The sequence below is a fragment of the Lactuca virosa genome, chromosome 8 (genome assembly GCF_052849685.1).
Source record: "Lactuca virosa cultivar CGN04683 chromosome 8, Lactuca_virosa_CGN04683_v6, whole genome shotgun sequence".
Lineage (NCBI taxonomy): Eukaryota > Viridiplantae > Streptophyta > Magnoliopsida > Asterales > Asteraceae > Lactuca > Lactuca virosa.
The window spans coordinates 80060824-80074962 of NC_136433.1; the positions used below are offsets into that span (position 1 = coordinate 80060824).

The following is a 14139-nucleotide window of genomic DNA, read 5'->3' on the forward strand; positions in this document are numbered from 1 at the left end:
TTATGAAGTGATCGGACGAGCTTCATGAGGCAGCGTTTCCGTTCACGATGCCGGATAGGGTGAGTCTGGGGGTAAAATACCTCACGATATTCAGATCACTGCTAGGCAAATTTCGATGCCGGATAGGGTGAGTCTGGGGGTTACATACCTCGCCCAGTACACCGAACGTCTGCTTGGGTGTACAAAACGTTATGGTGAAGACTCGTAGAGAATTGAGTAGATGGAGGAAATGAAAAGCTTATGATAGTGAATGATACCTATCAGAAGATATCGTAAGAGTGGTATCTTGCCTTTAGAATATGTATGATAAAATAACGTAACGTTTAGAGGGGTACGGTACGTCTGAAGTACACCTTCGATTGGCAGGATGATGGAACGATTGGTGTAATTCTTGAAGTTGTCTCATCGTCTGGAATTTTCGTCTGGAATTTCCATCACCAACCAAGTTGAAGTAGAATTGATGATTGAAGATACGCATGGAAGAAGTCCTAGTAGAGCCTAGGAAAATTTTATGATTAATTGGAGACATTCGTATGTGTTAAATTATTTTGTGATTTTAGGACTTGGGGACTACGAGACAATACTTGGGACGAGTATGAGTAGGTGTGAATAGTAGTAGAGATCTATACTACTGGAAGCACAGGACTCACACTTGGATCCGGGAAAGTCACAAGGTTACCAAGAAGCTAGTAATTGATTTCGTTTTTGTTCAAGTATGTCGTAACCATCGTTTCGGTAATGACTAAGAAGATGATTGTTATTCCGACCCTTGAGGTTATATCAAATCGATTCCGACTACGATGAGTTTATTACGTGGTTCAGATAACCAAGTTCGCTGTAGCATTTGACTTAAGCCAAATTGAAGTAAAGGATGATCAAAGTGATCAATAGAAGTATCACGTTCGTTGTTAAAGAAGTTGGGTTAGGTTGTGTTCTGACCCAAAGGGATAAAGTGATAGCGCATCGAGGCAATTGAAAGAGCATGAAAAGAACTACCCCACTCATGATCTGGAGTTGGCAGTGGTAGTATTCGCATTAAAGATATGGAGGCATTATATTTATGGCACAAAGTGCAAACTTTTCACTGATCATAAGAATCTTCAATATCTCTTTAATCAGAAGGAATTGAACATGAGGCAACGACGCTGGCTAGAGTTACTCAAGGACTACGACTGTGAGATATTTTACCACCCTGGTAAAGCAAATGTTGTTGCTGATGCTCTCAGCCGGAAGGTAAACCTTGAAAAGAAAAGGCCAAGAACGTTGAGAATTGAAGTTGTCTCGACAATTGTGGAAAGTATAAAGAAAGCTCAAGAGGAAGCTTTAGAGAAAAATGACCGAAAGGAAGAACGTTTGGGCAAAACGTTAATGTTCGGTACAAACGATCAAGGGTTGAAGGTATTCCAAGGTAGGATTTGGGTACCTAAGACGGGAGGAGTAAGAGATCTTCTGATGGAAGAAGCTCACAAGACCATGTACTCGATTAATCCCGGCAGCACAAAAAAAGAAGAAGTATAGGGATCTAAAACCCTACTACTGGTGGCCGACGATGAAGCTCGATGTTGCTAAGTATGTGGCCGAGTGTGTAACATGTGCTAGGGTTAAGGCACAACAGCAGAAACCGTATGGGAGTTTAGAACCTTTACCTGTACCCATAGGTAAATGGGAAGACATCACCATGGATTTCGTGACTAAACTGCCCAGAACAAAGAACGGTCACGACATGATTTGTGTGGTCGTTGATCGCTTCACTAAGAGTGCGCATTTCATAGCAGCCAACGAGAAATGATCTATGGATAAGCTTGCGAATTCTTACGTGAAGGAAATTGTGAGGCTTCACGGTGTTCCATTAACGATTGTATCAGATCGTGACAGCCGTTTTACCTCAAGGTTTTAAAGGAGTCTACAAGAGGAATTGGGTACCAAGTTATGTTTGAGTACTGCTTACCATCCGCAGACAGATGGTCAGAGTGAACGAACAATTCAAACGTTGGACGATATACTGAGAGCATGTACCCTGGAATTCCAAGGTAACTGGGATGAACATTTACCTCTGGTAGAATTTTTTCCTACAATAATAGTTTCCACTCAAGCATCAAGATGGCACCTTACCAAGCTTTGTATGGAGAAAAGTGTCGAACGCCGTCATGTTGGCTGGAAGTTGGGGAAAAGTAGTTTGTGAGACCTGAAATAGTCCATCAGACTGCTGAAAAGTTGAAAGTGATTAGGAAAAGGATGTTAGCTGCTCAAGATCGTCAAAAGAGCTATGCTAACAAGAAAAGACAACCAATATCCTTCGAAGTTGGAGATTCGGTTTTTACTTGAAGTCTCACCGTGGAAGGGACTTATAAGATTTGGTAAAAGGGGAAAATTGAGTCCAAGGTCTATTGGACCGTTTAAAGTTCTTCAGAGGATTGGGAATCAAGCTTACAAGCTAGAATTACCAGAAGAACTAGAGGGTATTCATAACGCCTTTCATGTGTGTTATTTGAGGAAGTTCACGGGAGATGTGCCCGACATAATTCCAATTTCAGAATTAAGGTTGGATGAAAACAAGAGGTTAATTGAAGAACAAGAGGCAATCGTTGACCGTAAGACTAAAAAGTTGTGACGCAAGATGGTCGAATTAGTGCTTGTGCATTGGAAACATACGAATGGAACAAATCTCACATGGGAAACGGAGAGTGACATGATGAGTCGCTACCCGCATTTGTTTGCTGATGTTTGATTCCGGGGACGGAATCATCCTAAGGGGGAGAGAATTGTAACGCCCGTGTTTCTAGGCTAGACATTAATGATGATGAAATAGTCTAGGTCAACCCTTGTAACTCATTTTGAATAAATGAAGAGGAATTATGTGATTATTATGTGAATTATGTGTTTTGTGCTTAATTATTAGGATTTAATTAACTAAGAATAAAAATGAGCGTCGAAAATAAATATTAGATAAAGCCGATATCTATTAAGAAAGTTGTAGTGGTCGTGATAAGGATTCCGGATATATAAAGAATACCGAAATCCAAGTTATAATGAAGAAGTTACGACCCGTCGAAGTTTCGCGACAAAACCGACACGGCGCCGAATGACGTAAAAAGTGAGTTTTTGATAAACTACTTTTTAGCCTTAGTGATCTAAATGAAAGTCGTAATGTTCTTTAAACCGAGAGTATGTATAAAAAGAACGCCCAAATCTGACTTCGTATGAGGAAGTTATTATTTTTCTAAGTTTCAGCTTAGCAGTAGACAGCTAAAAACTCGAATTTTAGATCGAGTGATTTTTAGCCGACACAACATCAACGAGAATCGAAGATCTCATTAATAGTAGCGTAACGATAAAAAGACAGACGAAAACGGACGTCGGATGAAGAAGTTATGAATTTTTAACGTATTTTCCTGTCCCGGTCTGTTAAAAATAATAATATTAAAAATAAAATCAAAATTAGCCGACGGAGTCTAAACGAAAGTTGTAGATCATAATTTCGCCTACGCGTGCATATAAATAACGTCAAAAACGGAGCCCGTATGCAAAAGTTATGGATTTTAGAAGTCCGGGGCACAAAAATCAAGAAAAGTCCGAAATCCAAAGAATTTCGCATGGCTGGGGTTCGGCCACGTCACCCTCGCCTCGCTGCTGACCCGTGTCCGATGCTGATGACGAGTCCGAAGCGCGGCCCAGTCAGAGACCGACGCGTGTCGCATAGGTGGCCTGTCCGAAGCGAGCCACGTCTCGCCTACAAGTTTCCGACGCGCCCTTCGCATCCGAGCCACCTCCGAGCCTCGCAGCTGCCGCGTGGAACCTTCTTAGCCACTAAACTTCGGTCTCGCACCCTATAAATAGGGGGGTTGCGAGATCTCCCGGCTAGATTTGGAAAATTGCCACTTTTCACCCCTTAAACAATATTTTTATCATTTTGACTTTCCCCGAAGCCCCGATATCATTTTCAACACCCGAAACACGTCCCGAAGTGCCCGAGAAGCCCGAGAAATTTATCTTTTCGGTTTGAAGATCCACCCTTGCAGGGCCCGGTTTTCAATAAAACATCCCGGTTTTGTTGGAAACGATCGTTTTAAGAAACGAAGTGCTGCCCGATTATCGTCTTATCGAGTGAGTGTATAGTCACTTTCATCTTACACATAGATATGAAGTATTTTATATAAAATACGTGCTATGTGAATATATATTGCTTAGTTATTTGAGATGAATGATTTATACAGGTTTTTAAAATGTATATGTATTTTTATGTACAAATATGTTGGGTAAAACATGGGTAGATGAATTAGATGATGTGTGATGAAATAAAAATTCATGAGAGGAATCGATGTTTAAGATGATCTAGTCATCTAGCAGAGTATAGACAACGGCCACAGACTACTCTAGATAGTCCAGTGGAACGTTAGCAGACTCGTAATCGGTAGGTATGTTTGAACTATATGTTCATAAGGTGTTCTCGAACTATATGTTCATTAGGTGTTTTTGAACTATGTGTTCATCCGATAGTTCTTCTTTTTGACACTATTACGTGTCGGGGTACGGGAGCGTATGGGAGTACTTTATTCGTATTTTCCCTATACTTTTTATTTTGAAGAGCTTTGGAGTCTTCGTTTCTTTTATGAAGTGATCGGACGAGCTTCATGAGTCAGCGTTTCCGTTCACGATGTCGGATAGGGTGAGTCTGGGGGTAAAATACCTCACGATATTTAGATCACTGCTAGGCAAAGTTCGATGCTGGATAGGGTGAGTCTGGGGGTTACATACCTCACGATATTCAGATCACTGCTAGGCAAAGTTCGATGCTGGATAGGGTGAGTCTGGGGGTAAAATACCTCACGATATTCGGACCAAGGCTAGGCATTGATAACTACCCATGACTTAATTGTCTTGTGGTTCTTTCTTTTACGAACGAAGGTTCGTGGTGAAACTTATTCCATTCCTCTCATTTGATGTCTTTATCGATCCTCGTTTGCTGCTAGGAAATTTCCGAACCAGTTTCGTCAGTTGGTTGTTCATATCGATCCTTTAGGCTAGATCTAGTAAGATCACTGTATAGGATCAGTATGTGGGGATCGACGTTTGTTAGTGCTTGTAGTATAAACCTCGGGTAGCGATGGACTTCGTGCCTATTCCTTAGGAATGAGTGATAGATGATTCTTAGGGTAACTCCTTAAGAAATAAAGAAGATAATGGGGTTGGGTAATTGGGTTGATTGTTTGATGTTTAAACATAATAAATTTATGTATTATGGGTTGAAAACCCTATATGCTCACCAGGCTCCCAAGCCTGACCCACTCAGTTTGTTTGTGTCACAGGTATCGATACGAAGTTACTTTACACTGAGAGATTAAAAGAGATGTAGATCACTAGTGTAAGTGAATGTAAGTTCTGTTTATGCTTATGTTTTTGTATTGACGATGACATCCTAATGGTTTAAGTGAATAAAATATATTTCTTTGGAAATGATTTGATAATATAATTATCATGTTTTTATGGGAACAAATTCCGCAACATCTTTTAAAAGGATTACTCTAATTTTATTTTAAAAGCATAAATTAAATCGGTCTTTTCTGGCCGAGAAATTAGGGGATGTCACAATGTAAACTCAAGAACACAAGGAGTAAATAATTCTGTGTAAGCTCATATTAGATCTTCAAAGAGTATACAAATGGGTCTTGTACAAATTCTCTCTCTAGACTAACACTCCAAATGGTTCCATACATAATGGGAGTCACTCACTTCCTATTTATAGGAAAGACTCAACCCATTTACACATACAAAAGGGTAAAACCTAAGACTCCACATCCAAGCATGACTTGTACCCTAACAGAAGGCAACAATATCGGGAAGATCAGCATTTATGAACATTCGTGTGTGTTCAAAATAACTGTTAACGGAAGGTAGTCCTGATGAAACAAAATAAAAGAGTCAAAAGAATGATTAATATAACAGACTAAAATAAGGTTGGTTTGTATTAAAAAAATGTACCGTTATAAACATTAATTTTTGCAAACTACAAAAGAACAACCACACGACCAACTTGTTTATGAGCTTCAAGATAAGAAATCAATTGGTATGCAATATCTCCAAACAATGTCACGTTAACCTGCAAACCTCTGCAAAAATAATAATGATTAAATGAATATATAATACTAAAATAACAAATGCAAGGTGTAAAGTAATGAATATAATATATAATATAAGAAATAATATAAGAAAAGTTATGGTTACTCTAAGTTTCTGATTTGTAAAGGTAGCCTATGTCGAGATTTGTTTAGATCACGGGAATCAAGCTTTGCTAATGAAACAACTTCACCAATAACATCTAGAAAATGATAATACAATATGTCAAAATGATGTAAAATTAAAGAATTAAATATAATATACAATCAAGAAGGTGGAAAACTTACCAATTGAGTCATTAGATGTAGTTGTTGCAGAGATAATTCTTTCAAACGAAACACAAGAAAACACGTATGTTGTTTTGGATTGAAAGTGTAGACACTCATTGACAGTTGTTCTTCCATGCAAGTTTAACTTGGAGGTTACATCACTTATTTTAAAATTGTATCTGTTAGGAGCGATAGTGGGCGATCGGATGTAAACAGCTTGATCTTCTTTCAGTTTCGACTCAAACCTTTGAAAATCTCTTGGATAGACACTTGCTCGGATTTTAGTACACTATTCACACATGTTAAGAATAATGTTATTGGAATGAGAAAATAAACAAAACAATGATTTTAAATAATGTTATTGGACTAGCAGATTTTACCATCTCATCCATCAATATCATCTCAATTGATTTGACAATAGTGGGGTTAACATCTGAAATTGATCTCCATAGCCGGATGATAGACACTTTTAGTGTGTAATCATCCTTCATATTGTCCAAGTCTTTAATCAAAGTGATGTTTCTATCTGCCATTGTCACTATAACAGAAAGACACATACAATAAAAAGAAAAACAATGGAAGAAAATTACACACAGAAAATATAAACACACAGAAAATTACCATTATGTCCCTGTAGTACTAATTATATAAGAACAAACTTAATTAATGCAATAAAGTACATTCAAACATTCAAACAAATAAATAAAACTGAAACACACATACAAACACAAACTATATGTCCCTGTACAGAAAATTACCATTATATCCCTGGACTATTAAAATAAAGCATATTCAAACATTCAAACACATAAAATACAAACACCCTCTAGAATCAATGTATGTTCAAAAATTTGCGATTAAACAACAAATTAGTCAATTATCATTATATCCCTGTACAGATACACGAAACAGTATTTTACTTTCATTTTCAAGTGCAATTTACTATTTTTCCAAGAATAAGGAAACATAATACATGGACTATTTATGTAAATAATTTAATCAGGTACTATTCATGAAAACTTATTTTAAAAACTATAAGTAAGATGCTATATGACACTTAAAACGAAAGTCTATTGACATTTATCAAATTTATGTTCATGAAGCAGTTTGTTTATTATTACCTAAATCCGATCATAACTGTATCCTAAAAATGACTTTAATTCTTCATAATTTTAATTTTTAACATCAAAAAATTAACTTTTAAAAAATGTTACATAACTATATTCCTAAACATATAATAATTAATATTTTAAAAATAAATAAGTTTTTATAGTTAAAACTCATAATTATTAATCAATCATTTTCAATAAATAATTAATTAAAAGATTAATGTTTTTTTATTTACGTAAATGCAGAAATAAATTATTATAAAATTAAATAATCAATTTTTTTGCTTCATAATTTTTTACCCTTTGTGGAACACAAAGTTTATTATTGTCGTGAATATGGTTGACAGATTATTTATTGAAACTTTAGTAATATTTTGTGGGTTATTTGTAAAGTTTTAGTGTTAAAAACGAATTTATAACAAAATATGCATAAAAACCGATTTAAGTAAATTACATGCTAGTTTCTGGAAAAAAAATTAAGTTTTTACTTACATAAATTGTAGGTATTTCGGGAAAATACTGTAGAAATATGAGTTATTACAAAGTAGTTAATCGAGTAGGGAAAAAAAGTAAATTGTGATGCTAATTGTGTATTGCGTTACAACAAATACACACAAAAAAACACATATGGAAATAGTATATGTTCTTATGGAAATAGTATATGTTCTTATGAAAAAGTTGTTAAAAACACAAATCTTATAAAGTACAATGTTATATTCTGCATGGAATTAAAGTATGCTACTATTAAGGGATAAAAATGTAGAAAAAAATTAAAAAAATTTAATTATAGAAGGTTGCCTTTTTATTCTGTGGATTATTTGTAAAGTTTTATTGTTAAAAAGGAATTTATAACAAAATATGCAGAAAATTACCATTATATCCCTCTACAGAAAATGACCATTATGTCCCTGTACAGAAAATTTGCGATTAAAGGGCAAATTTGTCAATTATGGAAAAAACTTGAATATATATGCTTGGATTAGATTTCCTTTTTCGGGTATTATGAAAAAACTTGAATATATATGCTTCTATAAGTAATTTTGATTTAATATCTATGTACTGGTTTTTGTTTTTAAATTAATAGTATCAAATTTATGAACCGATTAAGACTTATTTTGCTTTATGTGGCATAGGTTTTTTAGGTTAGTTGTTCAAATGGCAAGTGACTGGGAAACATGTAAGAACAACACCCTATAACCATGTAAAAGTTTCTTAGTTTTGTGTTTAAAAAAAAACTTACTAAAAGCTTCATGTTAAAAGTAATACTTTCGTTATGGATATCACTATAACCATGTAAGAACAACACCCTAGCGAGACATGCATTTTCAGATCAAGATGATGGTTAATATTAAACAGAAATAGCAACAACAAAGGAGAAAATAAAGGTTGTCATGTTTTGTCCATGACTAGGAAACAGGGGCTTAAAAAAACAATTTAGTTTATAAAGAGAAATAGCAACAGTTAAGCAATCACACACACACATACACATTAAGAAGCAGAAAGAATTTTCGATTATGATTAACACACGCATACACATTGAGAAGCAGAAACTGATGTGAAAAAAACAACACAGACATTAAAAAAACAAAAGAAGAAACAAAAGATAAACAAACAATCTGAAAGTAGGTTTTTTTATAAAGTTACCGAAAGGATTGAAGTCTGTGATTAAGTGGACGATTTTCGACTGTGATGATTGTAAACCTTGGAAACACGATGCTGTAAAGAAACGATTGATATCATATGTTTGAATTATATATTGAGCAGAATACGATCAAATTGAATGCAATTGATATGATACCTTATATACAAAATTAGATACCATAATAACATGCTATGAATCGGGTATGTAATGAATTTTTGAGTTGATATGTACAACTGTTATCACCGAGTAAATGGAAAGAAAAAAGGGCGTTCTATATATTTTGATTTGTAGTTGAAACAAAGTAGGGGTATAATCGGTATTTAACTTTGGAATAATTCTGTTGTTTTGAATGGACACATGGAGTGTTGGTTTTGTTTATTAGATAGGGATATATATATATATATATATATATATATATATATATATATATATATATATATATATATATATATATATATAAAACTAGGTTCAAATATGGATTGACATTTGTTGTGCGGACGTGTGGACAGTGCTATTCTGTGAGAATGACAAAGAAAATATGTTGTTTAATAATATGAATACGTTCAATCTTACATAACTAATGTCATTATCATACATTCTCACTAATTAAATTGTCTATAAGGTTATTATAGACTTTTTATTGTTATTCTCATTCTGTCAGAATGCTGTCAAAATGTTTATTAAGTCGTATTCTGTCAGAATGAAAATGAGTGAAAAACAATGTGTGAGAACAAAAATAAATAATAATTAGTGAGAATGCATTAAAATGACGATAGTTGTGTGAGGTTGAACGTATTCATATTACTAAACAACTTATTCTCTTAGTAATTCTCATAAAATAGCACTATCCACAAGTCCGCACAATAGTTGTCCATCCACATTATAACCTAACCATATATATATATATATATATATATATATATATATATATATATATATATAATATAATATAATATAATTTGGTGAGTCGGATTGTAGTCTTCATTCATATTCGATGCAGTACTTTATTTTATTTTATTTATTAAAAGGAAAAAAAACTTTCAATGGGGAGCGTTGTTTTTCTTAGGGATAATGACTTGAAAGGGTAATGGACTTTCGACTTTGTTCACATTTAGTCATTAAACTTTTTTTCATTATCTATTTGCCACTGAACTGTTAAAATTGTTCACATTTTACCCTTATAACCGGTAACAACCAGTCATAAGGGTAAAATGTGAACAGTTTCAATAGTTTAGTGGCAAATAGATAATGAAAAAAAAATTGGTGACTAAATATCAACAAAGTTGAAAGTTCGTTTCCCTCTCAAATTATTGTAATATTATACCCCGAAAAATGTATAAAAAAACGAAAAACGAAACCAATATTACATGTATAAAAATTATCCTAATATTATATGTATGAATTTTGTGTTATAAAATTATGCAATATATAAATTGACATACATTAAACCATATACGTTGTTTATAAAAGAATACATACATACATTGATACATTATATATGTTGTTATACTCCATGTATTGACATATATCATATTAGTATATTTACTATTAAAAATGATATCGTAAATTTTATATTACACATAACATACATTTAGAAGTATTTTTAATATTATTATTCTTTTTAATTTTTCTTATATAACTTGTGTTAACATATACATACATATAGTTGAAAACATACATACGGTCAAACACATACATACGATCAAATATATAAATACATAAATGGTCCATATTATATTACAGTTTCAGAAGTAGCCACGTATGTAAAAAGTTATTATAGGAATTCTCCCTCGTTAGTTAGAATTTTTTTTATTTTTTTATTTTTTTCATTTATAACGATTGTATTTTAAAAATAAAATGGTATAGTATTAATTTGTTTGTGAGTTTAAATCATCTTATTTTCATTAAAGAAGAAAAAACGATAAAGAGCAATATGGTATTTTTACTTTAAATGAAACTATGCAACAACATCAAATATAAACACAGAGTCAAATATAAACTGAAACTGCCCAACAAACTAACCAACAACATCTGAGAGAGGAAAAGAAGTTGATTTTTTAATGAAACTAAGCAGCAACATCAATTTTAAATCTATTATCAATAACTATTGGATTTACATTAAGGATGTCGTATTAATAAAGATTTCAAGCTAAATTGCATCAGCTTAAACATGAAGTTGAGCATCGATATTCATATAAAATCAAAACACCCTATTGGTAGTCAATAATGTTAGATTAGGTGTCTAAGGTCAAAACTAAATTCATATAACTTTATGAACTAAAAACAAAATATTTTTTGGGTAGCCCTTAGTAACTAGAAATAGTTAGGAACAACTTAAGGAGCGTGATGAAATAATTCGTTTTTTTATACCTTTTTCGGGGTATAATATTATGATAATTTGAGAGGGAAACGAACTTTCAATTTTGTTGACATTTAGTCACTAAACTTAATTTCATTATCTATTTGACACTGAACTATTGAAACTATTCACATTTTACCTTTATGACCAGCTGTTACCGGTCATAAAGGTAAAATGTGAACAGTTTCAATAGTTCAGTGTCAAATAGATAATGAAAAAAAAATTAGTGACTAAATATGAATAAAGTCAAAAGTCCATTACCCTTTCAAGTCAGTATCCCTTTTTCTTAAGTCTCCATTTTTGAATGCAGAGATAAGAAATTAAGTAAGGGTATAAATGCATGTAATTAGCATGTATGCATATTTCATGTGTTTTGATGATAGCACGAACGATTTTAAGAATATTACCTAGTTTGAAGGTTTATACAAAATGGTGATAACCAGCCATAATACTTAATTTGGAAAGAATTCAATTTGTAAGAGATTAATTGAGGAAATGAATCAATTAATAGTTTTCAATTAAAATATAAATAACTTAATGGCTTTTATGCATTTTGCTTTTGCTAATAAAACGTAGGAACGTTTGCTTTTTAGATTGTTTTGGAGAAACTTGGAATCTTTTCAAGGAATTGAAATTTGAAGGATTTGGAACTTAAAGGAATTCAATTCTTAACATCTATTTGATTGGCATGAAATGAATTGGAATTGAATTTCATCAAAGATAGGAAGGATTGTTGAATTCCTTTATGTAAGCTATTTCATGGATTTTAAGGGAATTTAATTCCCATTAATTATTGTGTTTGTTCAAAACGGAATTATATGTGCATATTAAGAAAACTATTTTATGGGAAAAAATAACAAGTTATTTTAAGAATCATACCATCTTACTCCTTGTTTAATAAAATGCTCTCGTTGTCCAACTTTATTTTTAATAATGACAATATATAAATATGACAATTTAAACGGAATTTGATACATTAAAAAGTGCAAATAATACAAGTTGGAAGTATTCTCCGAAATATGCCAATTTTTAGGAGGTGGCTTTATATTACTTTACTTACAAATGATGAGGTTCTTGAAGGAAAGATGGTGGTGTTCATTGAAGCTTTGAAATTTTAATTGCCTTTTTAGACTTGGGAATCTTACAAGGCCAACGCTACCACAAGAGAAAAGTGCATAATATATATACAATGGCTAAATGTAATGTTTACACCACCGAAAATATACACCTTCTAATTTTATAAATTTATATTGGACAGTTATGTTTTCTAAATTTTCAAAGTTGAAATAACCTAAGATAACATGAGTGTAAATCATTGTCAATTTGGTTAAATAAATATAGCATAGGTTTAGCCCGTTTAGGACCACTAAGATGTGTTCGCTAGGGCTTGGCATAGACATGTGCGGGGTGTGACCCCGCATAGACCTATATCGTTTAGGAGGCCCGAAAAGTTTTTTTAGATATATTAGTATTAGCGACGGATTAATGGCAACGGATAAGACAAATTAGGGACAACATTTTGTTTTGATTATTTTTTATAACAATCATCGACTTATTGTAGTATTAATGATTTTTGCTTGTATAAAAAAATATATTTAGGGGTCAATTTTTATTTTCCGCATACGTAGAGGTGAGCATGGTGCGGTTCGGTGCGGTTTTTGGACCAAACCGAACCGCAAACCGCAAGTTGCGGTTATTCATAATGAAAAACCGAATTTTGCGGTTTGTTTCGGTGCGGTTTTGCGGTTTTTCTTGCGGTTTTGCGGTTATTTCGGTGCGGTTTCAGTTTTTTTAACCAAAAAATAAATTGGTGTGGTTTTGCGGTTAAAATGATATGATTTTTCATGTCCAAAATAAAACCAACTCGGTAAAAAATGGAGCCAAAAATTGAAATCAGAACAACTCAGACTAAAATGGAACAAACTCGGTCCATAACAATTTAATTTTGTGGAATGGAACCACTAACCGGTAGGGAGAACAAAATCTCTTATATATAGCATCTTTAGCTATGTCCATTTATAAGTTACATTCCTCATTTTTTTTTCTTTATCAAGCGATGTGGGATAGCCACAACAAACATATAAGCAATTTGTCTATTGCATTTTTTTACACATTTTCTTTTATTATTTTACACATACAACAAATATATATTATTTTAGATCCACTATATATAATTAATTTATTGTATTCTTTTACATACAACAAGACATATGATTTCTTAGTTTACACAAATATGATTTCATATAATTTATTCTTTTACACACACACACACACACACACACATATATATATATATATATATATATATATATATATATATATATATCGGTGCGGTTCGGTTTTTTTGCGGTTTATTCAAAACTAGAAACCGCACCGCACCGAAAACTTTCGGTTTTTGCAAAGGTAGTAACCGTACCGTCGGTTTTTGTTTCGGTTTCGGTTTTTCGGTCTCGATTTTGCGGCTTTTTTGCGGTTTTTCGATTTGCAGTTCGGTTTTTGCTCACCCCTACCGCATAGAGCTTTCAAAATCAATGGACCAGCTCCGATGTTTGTATGTATTCTAATCATTAGTTGGTATCGGGTAGTTCATTAACGACCTTTTAAGAGCTCTTAAAAAAACTTATAATCCAAAAACTCATTCAAGTA

At 33.0% G+C, this 14139-nt stretch overlaps 1 protein-coding gene across 1 annotated transcript in view; it reads right to left on the reverse strand.

Annotated features, from left to right (window-relative positions):
• The window catches only part of LOC145130535 (uncharacterized), a 28791-nt gene that overhangs the window by 8801 nt on the left and 5851 nt on the right, over positions 1-14139 (reverse strand). Inside the window, exons 2-5 of the mRNA XM_079065319.1 lie at positions 6764-6921; positions 6402-6672; positions 6223-6316; positions 6009-6107 (exon numbers count right to left, since the gene is read on the reverse strand). Of these exons, the coding sequence (XP_078921445.1) occupies positions 6009-6107; positions 6223-6316; positions 6402-6672; positions 6764-6921 (622 nt within the window). The remainder of the gene's footprint in view (positions 1-6008; positions 6108-6222; positions 6317-6401; positions 6673-6763; positions 6922-14139) is intronic.